Raw genomic sequence first — 20,001 nt, 5'->3', positions numbered from 1 at the left:
GATTCAGTTGTGACTGGGTGTCCTCTGTTCTTCTGGTAAACTTATCCCTACAAAATTTGATTTTACAATGGGGTAATTAAACTCTTACATACACACATTCAAACATACAAAGTACACACAAATATGCATGCAAACATAAATACACACAAACCACATATGTATGTAAACAGACAACCACACACATACACAAACACACACAAAGGCAAATAAACAGACAAACTACACACATACAAACACAAATAAATTCAAACACACACAAACTACACATACAAAACCTACCCACACACTTATACACATGCAAACACACACATACACAAATTACACATACACATATGCAAACATACACACAAATGCAAATACTCACACATACAAAGCACACATATGCAAACACACACAAATTACACATACACACATGCAAACACACATACAAATGTAAGTACTCACACATACAAAGTACACAAATACAAACTACACACACAAATGCAAACACACACATACAAAGTACATATATACAAACCACACATATACACATATAAAAACATACACAAGCTACATACACACAAACCACACATACACACACAAATACAAACACACACTTAGTTTACAAAGTCTTGATAACAACTGACTCCTTAATATAAACCTAAAAGCAAAATTCAAATTAGCATGTAGATAGTTGGAAGAAGCATGATGATAAGAAGTCACACATCCTTGATGACAAGAAGTCATACATCCTTTAATTTATTCTCTATAACTTAATATGAGCCCACATAGTCAATATTTAGACATCCAGTACAGAAAAATGTAAAGTCTTTCAGTGATATCAGTTTGGGTGTGGTCAGTTACACCATCACCTGCTCATCAACCTCAACAGAAAAGTTGGAAGACTGGTCCAGAAACACCCTTACAATACCTGCCACCTTGCCTACTGACCCCTCAGTCCTCCCACTGACCCCTCAGTCTTCCCATTGACCCCTCAATCCTCCCACTGATCACTCAGTCCTCTCACTGACCCCTTAGTCCTCCCACTGACCCCTCAATCCTCCCACTGACCCCCTAGTCCTCCCACTGACCCCTCAATCCTCCCACTGATCACTCAATCCTCCCACTGACCCCTTAGTCCTCCCACTGACCCCTCAGTTTTCCCACTGACCCCTCAATCCTCCCACTGATCACTCAATCCTCCCACTGACCCCCTCAATCCACCCACTGGTCCTTCAATGCTCCCACTGATACCTCAATCTTTTTATTGACCCTTCAGTACTCCCACTGATTCCTCAATCCTCTCACTGATCTCTCAGTCCTCCCACCAGCACCCTCAATCCTCCCACTGACCCCTAATCTTCTCACTGATCCTTCAATCCTCATACTGACCCTTAAGTTCTTCCACTGACCACTCAATCCTCCCACTGGTCCCTCAATCCCCCCACTGACCCCTGAGTCCTCCCACTGACTCCTTAATCCTCTCTCTGATCCCCGATCTTCTCACTAATCCCCCAATCTCCTCACTGATCTCTTAGTCCTTCCACTGGTCCCTCTGTCCTCCCACTGACCCCACAGTCCTCCCACTGACCCCTCAGTCCTTAGTTTCAGGGTATTTTTGTTTGCTTGTTTTACATTTTTAAGCTACCAGGAAGCCAAATCAACATACTCATCATGCTTTCCAAAATAACCCAGGTAGTTTTTGGTAAATTGTATAATTAAGCAAGTTTCATCACTTTCCATTCCTACCAAAATGTAGACTTCCAGGACGACAGTCTTAGAGCTTGTTAGGTGTCAGGAGGTTCCTAAGCAGCAGAATGGTTTGTAACAGGCCCTCGATGCTGCCGCTAGATTGACATTCTCTATATTGACTCCACAAACAGGGAGACAGGCAACACACAGGAGCAGCAACATGTCAGTTCCAGTGTTCCTAGCATTACAAGATGATAGTAAGCCAGAGGTGAGAGGTGACAGAGGGTCAGACATTCTACTATCGAGGAGCTAGCTCTAATCATAGCTGAGCAAATCGACTTGGACACAAGGCTGTAGTTGGGTCTCAAGGAGATAAAGTAGGGTTACTTTTGCTCAACTGAAACTGGGGGAAAGGCAGGCAGGCTGTTTGTGAGTTGATGACCTGAGAATATTAACAGGTCCATAGGTACCGGCTTCTGAAAGAGGACTCTGTCCCTTTCCCTGTGGCCACCTCTGTCTTGTCTGCTCTTTTCAAGTCTTAGTTTCGTCAACACCATGTCTCAGTTGAGTGTTCTCTTCACATGTCTGCCCAGATACAACCCAGATTTCACTTTGGAGAACACAGCTCTTCTACAGTGGGATGCTACCTCCCCACAGTCACAGTGCGGGGCCTAGGCATGCACCCCACTCATCCTGGCCACTTTGATCAAGTGAGACTCCCTAACAGCTCTATATTAGCAAAACCAGCCTGGCACTCTCTGCTTTCTGCTCTCGTGAGCCGGGGCTCTCAAACGAGAAGAGGAAAATCTCCCAAGAAGGACAAAATAGCAATACACTCTTCATGGAATACACGTCAGTGCAGGGTATTTTGTGACCTTGTAAGAAATATCAAGTATGAATTTTTTCCTATCAAAACCCATAAAACTTGTGTTTAAAAGAAGGAATTCAGATTCTTTATCTCTTCCACCACTTAGGATTTTATATAAATGTTTGTATCCCTCCACCCAGCAAAACCATTGTTTACACGGTGGCTTATTGCTGTATTCCAGAAATTTGGTGGCCTGAAGCAGTGACTCTTTTCTCTTTGGAGCAATGGCCTCTTTCCCCTTCCTTCAGTTCCGGTGTAACAATTATTGTCAAATGAGCCAAGTAAGTTAAGTCCGTGAGGTCAGACCCAAACAATGGAGAAAAGACACAGGCACCGCCTGAGTTAGAGTAAAACCCAACGCCCATCCTGTCCCCGTGTGTTTGCTCTTGCAAGCACACCCACTTGTTCAAAAGTAAAGCTGACTTGTCCAGACACTTCGTTGGGGTTGTGGCCTCTTTTACTGCAACCCCAGACTGAGTGAGTGGCCCAGACGCTCTGAGTGGCCATGTAGGACGTCTAGCTTGTTCTACCAAAAAGCAAGGTCATGTATTAAGTGCAGCTGCACAAGCAAGGCACAATCTTGGGTGTTCTGCAGGGGTATGTTTGCAGGCAGTGTCCACACCTACTCCTATGCTTTCCTGTGAGAGATATCAAGTGAAAACCAAGGCTAAACCACATCAGTGCATATAACCTTGAAAGAAATTAGTTTGAAACTAAGTTTTGAGATAATGTGTTAAATAGCAGAAGTTGCCTAAAGCAGAAACAGGCTGGATGAGAGTTAAGAAAACCACTGAAGAAAAGCTGAACTAACACAACGCAGATAAACATAAGCTTAAAAGACAAAGAGAAAACTATACATGCCCTAATATGGTCAGCAAGTATTAATATGTGTCCACCACACAGAGAATAGCGGTAAAAGCCATATGCTGCCCCCTGTGGTCTTGCAGCTGCCTAACTGCAGCCCCTGAAGGCAACACTGTTTCAAGAATGAGCAGTGTTTTCCCCTTGATGTCACACAACAAAGCTTTGTAGCCACCTCCAGCAATGTCCTGTAGAAAAGGCTGGTATTATTATAATTACATTTTAACTACATCCTTAGCATCCTCATCTCAAGTTATAATAAAACTTCTTTCTAATATAAAAATAAAGGCAGAATCTATTGACATAGCCTCTCTTTGCTAGTAATGGCTGAGCAGATGTGCGAACTAGAGAAATTGACACAACTAGCTTCATGCTACTATGCATTCCATAGTACTGTAATTGAGTGAAATGCCAACACAGGGAGAAAAGTCATACTTTCTAGAGATACAAATAACTTGGAAGAACATGAGAAGTTGCCTGTCAGTAATGTTTTAGAAAGTGACATTTTGTAGCTTAAGATGAATATTGATCCTTATGAGTGAGTATATTTAAAATAAAACATCTTATTCTTCTGAAACAGACCAAGTTTTCTGGGAATATATATATATATACCTTTTAGGCCATTTTTTTTTTTTTTTTTTGTTAATTTGCTTTAAATTCAGCAAAGATGGCAGGGTCAGTCTCCCAAACACCAACATTAATCACCCAGACGCCTCTTCCCAGAATGCCTCTCTCCTAACTTCTAACTAGAATGGGTTCTCACTATTTTTGCTCTTGTCAATTGTAGGTTCTAAATTTAAGACTTGAGTTGAGTGTTACTTCTTTGAATTCATTTCAGCTTTGAGAACATGTATATTTAGCTCCGTTCAGTTCACTCCTTGGTAGAACAAGAAGCTGAGTCTTAAGTCTTAAAATTCTATAAATTTTCTTTTCCTAGACTTACAGATTACAATGATATATGTATAGTATTATATGTAAAATGTTTTATATTGTATATTAATAGATGTATAATATTTTATATTATATATTAATAAAATTCACAGATGGGACCATTCTTTTGAAAGGAAGAAAAAAAAAACAAAGGAAAGATACATTTGCAGATATATAAATTTCTTTATGAGGTTATAGCAATGAAAATGCCATTTTGTATCTATGTTATACAAGCGAAGCACTTACTCTGCGTGAATCACTAACAGGGTAGAGGCATAAAACACCGAGTGACCTGCTAGTTGTAAAATTTTTGAGCTGATCTTTGGTTTCATAGAACATCTAAGGCTCCAAATGAACATTTTACCTCTCTCTTTACATTTCTCTCTCCTTTCCGTTTGTATTTGATTTTCTTTTGCTTGTTGCCTTTCTGTTTTTGACTTCTGTTTCCTTATTAGTTTTGTCCCTTGTCACCCAAGTCCTCAGTGCTGATGGAGCTGGAGGCATGGATGTGTATGGTATCTAGAGAAAAATACCTCCAGCTCTTTAAATCTCTGCCCTGTCTCCTCCCCCACCTCTCTCTCTCTCTCTCTCTCTCTCTCTCTCTCTCTCTCTCTCTCTCTCTCTCTCTCTCTCTCTCTCTCTCTGATTTTGTGCTTCCATTAGATAAACCCTAGAAGACATGGAAAGGAAACCAGCCGGGGATGGCACAGGAACAGAAGCATGCCCACTCCACCTGGGTCCCAGACAGTTGGCAGTAACAGGAACAACAGGTGAGACAGTACGCAGTGGGTTAAGCATCTGGCAGAACTTGGTAATGTTCATGCTGACGTTATGTGTCAGTACAGCACACTGCCCCAATTAGCCAAATAGTCTCCACTACTCCTGGCCTTTCTTTGTTGGTTATGTGACTTTAAGAAACGTCTAAAGGAAGTTACCCTGTGCTTCATCACTGAAAACTATGGTGATAGTAATATTTACATCAGAATTCTTACAAGTACTAAACTTCTTAGAATAACGCCTGGGAGGAGAAAAGGAGGCTGGAAAACCTCAGTTTAGTTGTTAAAACAATGTATCACTATAAACCCCCAATGGAGCTGGGTTTGACCTCACACAACACTTTGGGTTAAATGTCTTCATTGTCAATGATGGTGATCCAGTATTTTAAAGGTCACTTAGGTGGTTTGAGTCAACTGTGCGTCTCACACAGTAGCTTGAAGTTCTTATAAGTCCTTAGAGTCAACTCAGGATCCTCGGAAGAGAAGTCAAAGAATTTGTATAAAGCAAGGAGGATTGGAATAAACTAGACAAGCTGTCATTCTCTAAACCAAAACTCTGTCGTGGATATATTATTCATTATTTCTTGCTTCGTAATCTAATTATTATTTTATTTTTGCCGATTTGAGTTGGGGAAAATCAGAGTTCCATACTTAAAGGTTATTACATATTATTTATAATTAGCCATAAAGCTGAATGTACACGTAAATAGCTCGTATTATAAAGTATGTTATAGAACTTTCATAATCTTTTATTGGTCGATTTATACATAAGCCTACCGTGAGTCATCCTAGTAGGCATGACTATATTTTCAAACCAAGTAAACACTCCCTAACTATTATAAACATGAATTGCAGTTCGGTTTTAGCTCCTACCACGGTTGACAGGAAAAAAAAACCCTCAATATCCTATGTTGACTATTTAATAAAGTATTAAATAAAAAATTAATATTTAATAATAATAAATTTCTTTATCCAAATTTAAACCCACAAACTCATCCTCAAAGTATCTTTTAAATATTATCCTATTTCAAGAAGAGAAACTTTGGGTTTTTCATTACATGGCAAAATTCTGAGTCCATCCTGATACCAGAGTCTCCCCGCGAGTTTGCCCTGGGGCAGCCTATTACTACTGCTTTCCTGTGAAAACGTGCTGAATACAAGGCATTTCACCTCTGCTCTGCTGCCTCAGACTGCCTTTGCTCCTCTGTTCGGACTTCATTCCTTCAACATCATCTCTGTTCAAACCTCTAGTAGCTTTCTAGACCTGGAATTGAATTAAATTAATTTAAATTCAGTGCTGAGCCGGCAAGTGCTCCATCCTGCAGCTCCGTAACTAACCCTGCAGCAGCTTCACTGCTCAGGGCAAAGTGGAGGACCTGAAGGTTCCTGGCCAGCCTGGGGCTTTTAACTCCTGCCTGATTACTGGCTGGAATAAGCCAGCAAGCCCCTGTTCCTGGAGCTGGCTCTTCCTAGAACTTCTCTGTGGAATGTCCTATGTAAAGCCATGCGGCTACATTCTGTCTTAGTCTATGCTACTGTAACAGACTCCCCCAGAGGCGGTAATCTAGAGAGAACAACCATTGACATCTCACTGTTTGGATTCTTGTGGCTTTGGAGGCTGGGAAGTTTAATATAAAGGAGCTGGAAGATAACTATCCACTTTCCAAGATGGCGTCTTGTTACTTCATTTTTAGGGTGTGGTGGTAGTTGGGGGGTGGGTCAGGTGAAAGCTGTGTGCTCACGTGATAGACAGGTAGAACACACAGGCTCCAGGTCTTTTCCTTTAGCCTTTCGAAAGCTGTTACTCCTGCTCATGAAGAGTCTCACCCAATGACTTACATTGTACAAGCCCTGCCTTAATACCATCACGGTGGGAGTTTTATTTGCAAGATATGAATTTTGGAGCAATACACACATGTAAGCCAGATCGAAGACTTTACTAAAAAGTGAGGCCATCCCAAGAGTCTCTGTGTAAAACTTCAGCCCAGTGTCCTTACTCCCAGTACTTGAGATCTCCCCCTGAGTTTTTCTGCTTGAAGTTCATCTGTGTCACTGTCAATACGTAGTCCCTTGTCCGTTTTCTTCATTGGATGGTGAGCCCCGTGAGGCAGGATTATTTTCTCTTTAATTCACTGAAGCTTCTCTAATGCCTACCCTATAGTTGGTGCTCAAAACATTGGTGTCTGAATAAGATTCAGATATAATTAAGTTTGTACATTTTCCAAATAATAAAAATTCTTTCCATTTATAAATTTTTTTGGTTCACAAATATTTTCTACTTATACATATGCAAGCCATTCACCCAGTCCTAGTTAATAGTTCTAAAATCAATTCTAATTATTTTGCAACATAATGTCCAAACTGAGATATTTATATTTTTCTGTTTATTCTACTTTCCGGAACATTTGATAGCAGCTTTCCACCACAAAAACATTTTTAGATTAAAATTACCTTACCCCCCCTGTGGTCATCTGTGGTCATTTGTGACAGACTGGAACTGAGTGAACCATGCTGATTGGACACTGGGGGCTCTAACAAACTTTAAATTTCAGCAAATGCCCAGAGACTGCTAAGCCCAAAGAAGCCAAGCTTTCCCGAAGGTGAATGACACCAGGTAATTTGTCTCTTTCTGCCCCTCATGGAGAATTGCTTTTTGTCAGAAGTGCTTGCTTAAGCTTTCAGTAGTTTTACCATTCTGCTAAGGATATTGAAGATAAGTGAAAGTTGCATAAGGTGGGGAGCTACCATACTCTAGAACTCATTATTTAAACTTCATGGCCTGAAACTGGCCTGTGAGCTGACTATCAGTTTTACCAAGATTCATGTTATCTGGGACTGCATCATTTTACAGACCAGATGCAGGAGAAGCCAGTCATGTTTTTCTTTACAGATATCTTCTCTGCTGGTGCATCTACCAGCATTGAGCTATTTGATAAATGATAAAAGACTGTCCTTTCTACAATACTTAGAGGCCAAAGTTATCACTTAAATTTTAGATTTGCATCCTTAAGATAATATTAAGTTAGAAGATTATAACTTACAATTTTGCAATATAGCTTAATCACATTGTTTGCTGAGTAAAAGTTTCACCATGAAATGTTTGAGTGCTGTAAAAACTTGCTTTTCTCATTAAAGGGATTTTCTTCCAACAAACCACATTATCATTCTCATGTTGGTTGTTACATGTTTATGTGTCAGTAAAGTAAGTACTGACATCAAGCTGTACTGACAGATTTCCACTGTGATGGCTACTTGAGTGGGCTTCCGAGCTCACTCACTACACTCTGAGCGCCTGCTTTAATCCATAAGTAAATGCTAGTGTGTTCCAAAAGAGTCGTCTATTGAGCGTTTATATAAACAGGGTCTTCTTGAATGCTCGGAGTGTTTACTTAATAAGATGGAGGAGTGGAAATTTACTTGAAGTGACATAGAGTCTGGGTTAGGAGCACTGGTTCTATAGTGACTTTGCCAGAATACCAAACCCAGTTCTGCTTATTAATAGTCATATATCATGGGACATGTTTTGTGACCTTTCTGAGTCTGTTTCCTAGTTTACGAACCTGGTAAAGCCACCTGGCTCATAAGGCTGTTGTAGGACTCAAATAAATAAATACATGTAAACTTAGAATGGCGCTTAGCTCATTTTAATACTTTTACTTACAGCAAAATTTGCTTCAGCAGTTTCTTCCTTTGACCCCTATGTAGTGACTAGTTCAGACACTTTGCTAATGAATATGAAGATGTACATTGGGGTACTAGCCTGGAACTGGTAAGATTCTACTCCTCACGTCTGTATCTGCCATCTGACACACTTAACAATTCAGGTGTGACCTGATAGGCTACCTTACCGTAACTTTCAATTATACAAGCATTTAACAGTATTTTTTTTTCCTAAGGGGAAATGTCAGGTTACCAATAGGGTAATTAATTATGTGTCTATAAAATTAATTTCTATGAATTGATTATCAGATTAATTATAGTCAATGGTTTTTATTTTTGCCTGGAAGCAATCAGACATGAAATAGAGATAAATATATTAACCCTGACTATGAACTAATTGTTAACAGTACATATATTCACGCATATGCTGATTTTATAGTTTGTATGTATAAGATATGTAATTCTAAATATCAAGAGGAAATTAACTTATTCGGGAAGGATGTCTGCATATGTAAGTGCTCATGTCTGGAACGTGGCTTTGCTCAGACAGGTTCTTGTTGTCTTTCAGAGAGCCTTGTGAAGATGCAGGCTGTGTCTGTTGGACTGCTCCTCTTCAGTAAGACCTGGGCGGCACTAGTAAGCATTTGCAAATTCACTCATGCATGCATAATCTTTCTTTCTAGTTTCCAAGCAGGTTTGGTAAGAGGTGAAGAAGCATGAATCACCAAGCTTAGAAGCCTGCCACTTAAAGTGTGCAAACTATAGGATAGCACCATGCTGTCTTTTCCAGAGACTTTGAGATAACCAGTAGCTGATTGTGGCAGTCGGCATTCCACGGCAGCTGAGATTAATGCAGTATGCTCAAATAAAGAAACCATAGTGAATCAAAAGAACCTTGTAATATTTTACCTTTAGGAATTTGGCACGAATGTGTAAAGTCAACTCAATACATAGATGGCCCTGAGAGTGGGCTAGAATATCTCTCCTCTCCGGTAGCATCATGGCACAGTGAGATCCCCTCAGAGATGTTCCATTCTTTGGTGAGGCCAAAATGGAGCTGATACTCATGAACTTAACCTAAATCAAGGTCCTGCTGCCTCTTGTTTCTTTTCTTCTTCTCACTCACCCGGATGAGCTCTCAGGATGTGACCAAATTATCCTGTGACAAAGCCAAGCATTGCAGATGTTTTCTGCGACTGGGACACGGGGGCAAATTCGATAACATCTTACCGATATCCTAGCTCTCGGAGAAACCTTCTGGGTTGGGAAACTAGGGAGACATGTACTCATTCTATGCTGACCGTGCTTAAATATAGGTCCTGAGCAAGTGGGTGAGCAGTGGGAGTAACCAGACCCACGGGGGTGAACCATGGCATCTGGAGAAGGGGCAGAAATAAGTGAGGGAGTCAGACCCACCTCCTATTCCATTCCTATCCCCCACTCCTGCTTCACACACACACACTTGCCCCCATTCTAACTCTGTCCCCCACCCCCCACCCCATGCCCCAGCCTCATCTCCCACCCCTGCTTCACACACACACATACACACACACACACACACACACACACACACACACTCCCACACACACCCTACCTCCATCCCCTACCCCATGCCCCACACTCATCTCTCACCCCTGCTTCATACACACACACACACACACACACACACACACACACACCCTACCTCCATCCCCTACCCCATGCCCCACCCTCATCTCTCACCCCTGCTTCACACACACACACACACACACACACACACCCTCACCCTACTCCATACACATCCTTACACAGTGGTAGGGGCTGTGCCGAGTGAACCTTGGTCCCACCCAATCCTCACAAGGTCAGTCAGAACCATACAGGCATGCACTGAAGCAGGCTGTTGGTCCGAGTAGGTCTTGCTGACCCTCTGCAGTCCAACCAACTGAGAAGGAGTTATTTTGAGCAGCCCATTCCAGAGAAGAGCCAAAATGTCCTTTCTAACCAGCTTCCAGTAAAGGGCTAGGCCAGTGACCACCAGTCAAAAGAGGCGGCCAGCTTTCCTCCTGGGAGCAGACAATGTTGTATCCATTACAGGGCCACAGTCACGTCCAGGGCAACTGCTAAGTGGGCATCAGAGGAGCAGAGAGGGCTGCAGATTTCAAGTTAAAAAGTGTTAGCAGGGAACAGGAACAAATTGGGTGTTAAGAACTGCAGTGTTATCTTTCCTCACAGATACATTCCACTTTAACAATTACTCCAGTTGTTTAATCGTAGATTGTTGGTATGAGTGTGTAGCAGGCCATGTGTATGTGTCTTATCATTATAAGCCAAACGCACCCAGTTTTAAAGTGTTAGGAACTAGAAGGTGAAGATGAGCAGCACAAAGCAATTAATGTCCGTTTTATGCAAACGAGGGAGGCTTTGATCTAAGTAACAATGTATCAGGAACTATACCGGGCTAATCTATGCCAGCAAGTATGTATTTAACATGACGGGAAATGTGCATGTGTGTGCGCGCGCCCGTGTTACTTCTACATTCTTCCCCCCTACAGCTCCTTTTGATGTTACTAACAATGCGATAACAGCTTAAATTTATATTCACAAGATCATTGAAGAACTGACATAATAAATAGGTGCAATAAAGAATGAAGAAATGTATCTCAAAGATTTAATATAAACTTCAGGAATATCTCTCCACATTAGCAAACATTCTTTCAAACAAAGCTACTATAGTTTTTTTTATCGCTTCAGTTTTGGGGTTTTAAAGCAGGAGGTTCAGGTTAGGATGGCTCTCTGCGTCTCCATCACCAGCTGTGTCTGTGTGGGCGCTCCCTTCTCTATTACTCAGCTCGTATGGTTATTACGGCCCACAAGAGAAATTATTATGCAGAAGCCCTTTGCAAACTGTGAAGTTCTCTGCAAATGTATTGAGTCCTAGAAAAATAAGCTGTTACACACAAACCAATTGTTTCTATAATGAAATGGAATGGTAGACAAATCCTTGGGGTCCAAGTTGTGGGATGCTGTCACTATAACCACTTGAGTTTAGGCTTCTGTGAAGATTTTGTCCATTAGAGTAGAGACATGTAAACAGAAACCCATGGCTTTGAGTGTTGTTTAGGAAAAGCAGCCTCTGGGCCCTCAGTCTTCCTAGAGCTGTGACCCTTTAAGGTGGTTCCTCATGTTGTGGTGACCCCCAACCACAAAATTATTTTTGTTGCTACTCCATAACTGTAATTTTGCTACTATTATGAATCATAATGTAAATATCTGTGTTTACCAATGGTCTTAGGTGACCCCTATGAAAAGTTCACTTGATCATGGCCCACAGGTTGAGAACCACTGCTCTAGGCCAGTATGACAGGTGACAAGTCCTCTGACTGCTTGTCTTTTTTTTTTCTTTTGTAAGACTTCTCCCTCTTCTGTGACTAATCCATCCTGGTGTCTACATCCACTCTAGCACAGTACATCCCACTCCTTCATCCCCTTCACCACATCAGTGATAAGCAAGAACTTTTCAAAGGAAACAAGGAAACAGAAACACTGAGATTTGAAGTTGCCACACCATTTTGTACACAGAAAAACTTGCCCCCAGGGTTCTTACATCCTCTATTTTGTGCGACATTTCATGTGACATCTCACAAGGCCTGCAGTAGTACCTATGTCTATTCCTGTGTCTGGCCTTTATGTGCTTCAATAAACCTTAGCAGACGAGTCATCTACTGACACTTGCACGCTGATCAAAGAGATCACCTGACCCCTGGCCGAAGTGATTTGCCACGTGAGGAGACACCAGAGGTGCGTGTTTACACACAGGCTCGAAGCTTGTATATCCTCAGCACCCATCATAGTACAGCTCAGCTCAGCTCAGCTCAGCTCAGCTCAGCTCAGCTCAGCTCAGCTCAGCCCAGCCCAGCCCAGCCCAGCCCAGCCCAGCCCAGCTCAGCTCAGCTCAGCTCAGCTCGGCTGCTGACTTACACTGTCCCCGAACAACCTGAGTCCTAGCCTGCTTCACGTTAATACCTCAGGTTTGCCAATGAATGTATCTTTTCTATGGGTTCCATCGGCTCCTATCCTAAGCTGGAACACCATGCCTCTCCTCTCCCCTCCACACAGGGACACTTCTCCATGCTGGAAATGGATTCTTACATAGAGATAGCATTGCCATCTAGTGGAGGGGAAATTGTTTTTCTCCTAACAGATAACTATTTAAGGAAAAGTGGACTCAATCTTTCTTTCGGTCAGAATGATTTTTCATGTTAACACAATCCAGTGAAAGACACAGAAATAAAACGTTTGTTGTTTGAAGAAATGAATGAAAGAATGAGATTCATTTGGTGAGATCGAGTGCCTTGTTTCCTTGCAGACCTTTCAACCACAGACTGAAAACTAAGCAAGGGTGTGTGTGAAGGACAGAGGGTAAACAGTTATTGCTCTCAAATAACAATTTTAGCTCTGTAAAGAAAAAAAAAAAAACAGCAAGAGAAAAAATTTAGCTACCAAAATGTTCTGAGTGCATAGGCCAGAAGCGCTCAGTATCCAGCAGAATTGTGATGACACATTCTAGTTGAGTATAATCCCTACAACAGATGATGGAAAATTTCCAAGTATTGATAGCTTTTTTTTTTTCCAGTGTGATTTCATGCTTCCAATGAAACAGTGATTTGTCACGCAACTTTCAGAGGGATAAGTAAGAATTCCGAGACACTGTAATTAGCAAGCCCTGTTTCCCACCTGTGTGCAGGATATGTAGGCAAACTCATAACTAAAGAGAGGACAGGGCTGGTCAACAGCTCTAATGGAAAATCAGGTCCTCATGGAAGTAGTTTTCTGCATGTCTACTGTCAGATTTGCATGTCACCAAGCCACAGCTTATTTCTACCATGGTTTCTCCTGGCAATCCCAGGTCTATGTTCTGAACCTCAGCTAAAAATTATAAAGCTCCAAATGGCAAACTTCAAAGCCAGAACGTTCATGTGGTGGTATTTGCCAGCTGGACTTTAGCCATGGTCAAAGTAAAAGCTATCTCTCTTCTAATACCCTGCTCTGGAAATGTCCCCTCGTGTTGCAACTCCACTGAGTTATGGCAGGAAGACTGAGACGCTGTGGAAGACAAACAATTGACAGTGACATGCAGGAAAAGGCTAGTTCAAGATTAGCCCTGTAGGTGGCTGCCTTCTAGGGTGGCAGACTCATGCCCTCTTGTGGTTATAGGTGGTCTTACCTATTGTCAGAGGGAGAACTTGACTTCTCTCAAGTTAAAAACTATTCCATAGTATTAGGAAGAAATCAGGAAATTTTAAGAAACAAAACCACCTTAATAATGGAATGGTTTGTGCATCATTTATAAGGGTCACCATGAAAAATATGTCTACGCTGAACGTGGCATGAAGGTAAGTGACCACGAGAAGAAGAAGGGGAAATAGGAGGAGACTGCTCTGGTTTCCAGCATGGATGTTGCTTTTTCCCCCCTTCTCTACACTCCCTAGGTCCTGAAGTCACTGTGCTGTGCAACTCTGTATTCCAGAATCTTCCTTATCCCCATCCATTGCTTTGGCCCAAACCATGTTCTAGTTTGGGACATACTTCTGCAAGTGTGGCCATGATGGGCCTTGGAGGTCTGTAATTGTCATTTTGCTGTGCATCATTGCACTGTATTTCATAAGGAAGATTTCTGGGGATGTTCTATACCGTATGCTAGAACAGTGTAGACTTCCAGGGGAGCAAAGTTACTATGACAAGCCGTCCAGTGGTAAAGAGTGGCATACATCTCTTAGAGTCATTCCATGGATGACTTCATCTATGTCCAGTCACACTGAAGAGAAAGAACGAGGCCCTTGTTGCTGGGATGACAATAATTCTTTTCACTTGGTGGCTTCTTGCATAGCATTGCCCAAACAGCTGCATGGAGCTCAAAACGCCTCCAAGCAAAGGGCTATTTACTTTCCTAAATCTGACTTCATTTTCCACGGAAGTAAGAATTCTATAAAATCTTGTTTCCCTCTGCTGGAAACCCTTTGCATGGCCATCTGTAAGGCTGCATCGTTCTGTCTATGAAAGTTAGTTAATTTTGGTTCTCCCGTGGCATATGTTTCCGGTGCTCCTGCTGAGTAAGATACAGTGCAAGCTGAAGCAACAGGGGAATGCAATTCCTTCTCTCTCAGAATTGAAAGACAGAAAACGATCACAGGGAACCCAAGGCGGCATGTGAAAAGTGTCACGTGAGTGCCCTCCCACCCCCCAATCACACATCAGGGGCTGAGAGTAGAAAGAAATCAATTCCTGGCTGGTGTTCAAAGAAAAGTACACAATGGAAACTGTGAGCAAGGTTGTGGGGAGCAGCAAGATTCAGGAACACAGACGTGAGTGGGAGAGGCAGCGGTCCAATGGAAGGGTGCCCTGAGCTAACCTGAGCTAAGCAGGACAGAGAAGACAGCCCAGTCAGCTGACTCACAGCCGGTCACGCAGCCAAGGACAGCCTGGAGATCACTTTCCTGAGCACACACAGGACAGGAAGACTTTTATACTTTCTTTATGTCTGAGAAAAATATTTTCTCAGACAAATGGTTAACCATCTTGTGGCAAAATTAAAACATAGCTTCATGCTTTTTTTAAAAAATACAGAACAGTTTTATTTACGCTTCTTAGCTAAATGCACACTAGTCATTAGTAAGAACGCCACCATTCTTAACAAAAAATTTCTCTGAGAGTAGGGAGAAAGAATGAAAATGCTTACGTTTAAATATAATATATTGACTTTTTAAACCTACCTGTTCAGCTCAAACTGACTTAACAGAAGTAAATAGACATCAATGCCCAAGGCAAGCTTTCTGAAGCTTGCTGGCTTAAACTAAGTCAAGTATTTAGAATATTTTCTAGTCAGAAGTAAATCAGTTCAGAGCCTTTTTATTTTCTTCTCATAACAAAATCCTATTTTCAGCATAAGCTTGGAGCTATAAAAGTTACTGAGTAATGTTATCATTATTCTCATGTGAAATTCATTAATAAGTGTGTCTTACAATGAAAACAAATGGAGAATTTTTGGAGATTTTGGAGACTTCATACTAACGAGCTCTCCCAGATAGAAGGGGCTTCCACAAATTATCCTTACCTGCAGTTCAAGTGTCTGCTGAGTCAACAGTCTTAAAGCTCCCAACACTTAATAAGGTGCATTTTAAAGCAAACAGAGGTAGAGGGTGCACAGTAAGATGGCTCAGAAATGGTTGCCAACCCAGACAACCCGAAGTCTGTCACCGGAACTGACATGGTGGAAGGAAAGACCAGACTCTCTCAAGTTATTCTCTAACATTGCTACATGGGTATGACACACTCAGGTTCTCCCTGCTCTTTAACACAGGCATGCATGTGTGCACACGCGTGCGCGCACGCACGCGCGCGCACACACACACACACACACTATTCTTAACTAGAGACTGGGGGACATCAAAACCCTATTTTAGACCACATTCGATCAGAGGCCACAGGTTACTGAACCCAGTCCAGGATGAGTCTATAATTCTCTGCTACTACACACAATTCAGTGACTTCTAGAGACTAGGAGGACAGCTGTGCATCCTATGAGGAAATGAATACTCATATCACTATGTAGGGAAGCAAGCTAGCATCCCACCAAGGGCGCCACACAGCCCTGCATGAATGGCAGCTGCTATCATTTATATAGAACTTGGTTAACAAGAGGCTTGCATTGTATCACTTAACATGAGTATGTCTTTTAAAAATCCTGAGATGTGTGTATTTTCTTATTTTGTATTGAAAAATCTGATGCTCAAAGAAGCAAAGTAGCACCCCCAGGTCACATGCTTCCCTGGGTCACCTGCTTCCCCGGGTCACATGTCTCCCCAGCTCATCCAGCCCCAGCTGATGGGATACCTGAGCCCTCTTGTAGCCCTCCTCACATGTGCATCAGACACACACATGGTGTCCAGACACACATACAGGCAAGATACTCACACATATTAACAATAAGAACAAAAATGTTCAGCCATTTTGTCTGTCATCTCATCTGATGCCGTTCACCATGGCCCTGGCTCACCTGAACTACTTCAGCATTTTTGCAATCTTCCCCACTTCCCAAAGGTATAAGTTTCCAGCTGAAACCTCCTTTTCTCTGTATAGAAGTTTCCATCTATTCATATCTTTAGTTATCATAACCGAGATGTTAACGTGCTCAAGGGCAGCTAGTATATTGAGGCGTGTCAAAAAAATATTGGTCCTACCACTTAGTCTTAAAATATGAGTTCACATCATTTTGCTTCTGAGTATTTGACTCTACCTGCTCATAAAATCTACCTCAGTCCTATTGTTCCATAAAACCTTCATTTCTCCTTCCGTCCCTGTTGAGTTGTGGACTTTACATTAAATATATTATAGATTTTTAAATGCTTTCTAGGAATTGTTGGGTTTTAAAGCTTAACATAAAATAATAACTTCGTGCTAATATTTTTACTTTATCAAAAAGGAAAATAAAGCGGAGACAGTACTGCCCTTCACCACTTAGACAAGAGAAGAAATCATGAGTCAACACTGGAAGAAACCATTATCCAGAAAAAAAAGAAAGACTTGTCTCTTTTTTTAAAGCAATGAAAATAAACAAGGTAATAAAACTCCAAATCTTTCTGTAAATCCACAGATGCTGAACGCAGACGGCAGCAGCAGCAACCAAGGGAACTTCCACAAGGACTTAACAGCATCTGTGTATCCTGAGCCCATGGTGGGTAAAGGAGCAGAGGATGGGCAAGGTGTTCCCCTTCACGTGGTAAAGAGTCTGGTGACTGGAACCGAACTATGGAGGGACAGAAACCAAGAGAAAAAAACTCAGAGTGTTCTAAGCATAACTCCAGCAGATGTCAATGATGTTAAAGACGCCTTAAAAGATATAAAGAATCAGCAGAGCTATCTTCTATCCCAGGACAACCCAGTAAAAAGCAAACGTACCCGTCAGACCCGTCGAAGCACTCACTACCTAACACATTTCCCCCAAGTGAGAAAGATTCCCAGTGACTTTGAAGGCAGTGGTTCCCCAGATCTTCTAGTCAGGGGAGATAATGATGTCCCTCCTTTCAGTGGAGATGGGCAACATTTTATGCACATTCCTGGCAAAGGAGGTGCTATTGGGCCTGGTCCTGAAAGCTCAGCTAGTCACCCTGTCTCAGGCTCCAGCAAAGCTGAGGTTGTTGACCCACACACAAATGGACTGGGTTCTAATGAGATCGCAGGGAGAGAAGGGCACGGTGGCAGTGCCTACGCAACCAGAGACAAAACTGCACAGGGGGCAGGTTCTGCGGGTGTGAGCCTTGTGGAGGGCAGCAATGAAATCACAGGCAGTACCAATTTCAGGCAACTCCCTGGAAAAGAAGGAAACAGAGTTGGTGCTGGCAGCCAAAATGCTCATCAAGGGAAAGTAGAATTTCACTATCCACAAGTGCCCTCAAAAGAGAAGGGAAAAGGGGGTGGCAGGGAGCACACAGGGAGAGCCGGTTACAACGAAGTGCCCGAGAGCAGCAAAGGCAGCTCTAGCAAAGATGCAGAAGAATCAAAAGGGAACCAGGTAACCTTGACTGAAAGCCAAAGATTTCCAAGTAAAGGCAAAAGCCAGTCTTCTCACAGTCTTGGTAACGAGGTTAAAAGTGAAGAAGACTCCTCTAATGTTCCTGGTAGAGAAGGAAGTGTAATATCACACCGCAGAACAAACCATTATGTATACCATGGACAAAATAATCCTACACAGAATAAAGGGACGTCTCAGCAGAGAGGATCCCGGCCTTCAAGAAGGCCCTATTCTCACAGGCATGTCAGCACCCGCCAAAGAGACAGCAGCAGCGAGTCATCGTACAGTGGAAGTTCTAGCGAGAGTGACGGTGACTAGTCCCCACGATTGAACCAATCTCCTGCTCGGGTCCTGGAGGAAGCAAGGACACAGCAGGAACTGAGCAAGTTAACAGACTTAATGTCCTCTTCAGGACATTGTGCTGTTTTAATGGTTGTCACAAGGATTTCTACTCAAAGTTCTGATGCCTTTTAAAATAAAAACTCTCATAAGAATTTATATAATAGGTAATATTTGGATAGGGGACACATTAAAATAGTCTGTGAATGTCACAAGTGCCTTGATATGTTATTTGCTCTTCAGATATGAAAATAAATATGCTTTCTCTATGATGGTGTGTAGTTAAATGATCTGTAGGCGACTGTTGGCGGTACAGGAAGAATTGAGAGGTAACAAGGGTAGCCTGCCTCCAGCAGAGAGATAAGGTGTGTGAACGAAATCCCCTGGACAAAGTTTGAAAGTGTCATTCTATTCTAACTGGGATTTCATGGCCGTCAGTATCTTTTGTACGGCTTTACTGTGTCCTACCTATGAGGCAAGTTTAATTTCTGAAACATATCTAATGTTGATCACTGTTGGCTGGTTCTTTCTTCATTTAGAGAGGAGAATAGGATGTAGGAAGTGCCGTGGGGATGGGGAAACAGTCAAGATTCAGTTCAGCATAATATTCACTGACCTCTTCCAAGGTATCCTCAACTCTATTTTCTGCTTAGCATCGATGTTTTCCTCCCAAGATGAGGAAACTTGGAGATGAGACTACTGTCTGCTGCTGAGGAAAGCATTTGTCCCATGGCAAGAGAAACGTACCTAGCTGTTGCTCCGTTCCTCTTTTCTCGTGCTTTCTCCATGGCTTAGCATGAGCCTGCTGTCTGGGTGTGCAGTAGCCAACGTGTGGTTATGAGAGAGAAACAGGATGAGTGGGAGCCACTGAGTCAGCCCTGGCCAGCTTCCTGCTCAGAACACCTTGTCTGCCAGGAAACCAGCTCTCCCTATGTCAGGTGTCGATGTAGTGTTGTTACTGATGCCTGCTCTCAATTCATCACTAGTAACACACTCTGCCATTCTTAACACTCTCCTAAATGAGGAGCATCAAGAGAAGGCAAGGAGGGATGGAACCTACATAAAGGAATGTGGGTACTTTTTCTCCTGTCCCTTTAGACTCGCAAACAGCAGACACCCTGACCAGTGTGTTTGTTGCGACAGCTGCATTTTGATTCCTGGTACTCTTTTTATTTTAATAAAAAATTATTTTGACTACCCCCTCCAAGCACACTGAAGGCAATTAAGTAAAGGATTTATAACTGAATTTAAACTGTAATTGAATAAATTGAAACCAACCCAGCATCTTTTACACAGGAACCATAGGAGCGTGTGGATGAGATGGCAAGAGAATGCTAAGTAGGTGGAGA

At 42.2% G+C, this 20,001-nt stretch overlaps 1 protein-coding gene across 1 annotated transcript; it reads left to right on the top strand.

Moving 5' to 3' along the window:
- Positions 1 to 7,597: 7,597 nt before the first annotated feature.
- Positions 7,598 to 18,921, top strand: Mepe (matrix extracellular phosphoglycoprotein). Its single transcript, XM_076926318.1, has 3 exons — positions 7,598 to 7,720; positions 9,335 to 9,402; positions 17,396 to 18,921. Exons 1-3 carry the CDS (start codon positions 7,711 to 7,713, stop codon positions 18,629 to 18,631), a joined length of 1,314 nt encoding a protein of 437 aa, XP_076782433.1. The 5' UTR covers positions 7,598 to 7,710; the 3' UTR covers positions 18,632 to 18,921.
- The last annotated feature ends 1,080 nt before the right edge of the window (positions 18,922 to 20,001 follow it).

This window comes from Arvicanthis niloticus, chromosome 27, assembly GCF_011762505.2.
Source record: "Arvicanthis niloticus isolate mArvNil1 chromosome 27, mArvNil1.pat.X, whole genome shotgun sequence".
NCBI lineage: Eukaryota > Metazoa > Chordata > Mammalia > Rodentia > Muridae > Arvicanthis > Arvicanthis niloticus.
Note: the sequence above shows the minus strand (reverse complement) of the source record. Positions and strands in the feature narration are given on the sequence as shown.

Coding starts and splice junctions, on each gene's coding strand:
- Mepe (XM_076926318.1), top strand. Junction 9,403..17,395: donor GTAAGACCTGGGCGGCACTA/GTAAGCATTTGC, acceptor GTAAATCCACAG/ATGCTGAACGCAGACGGCAG.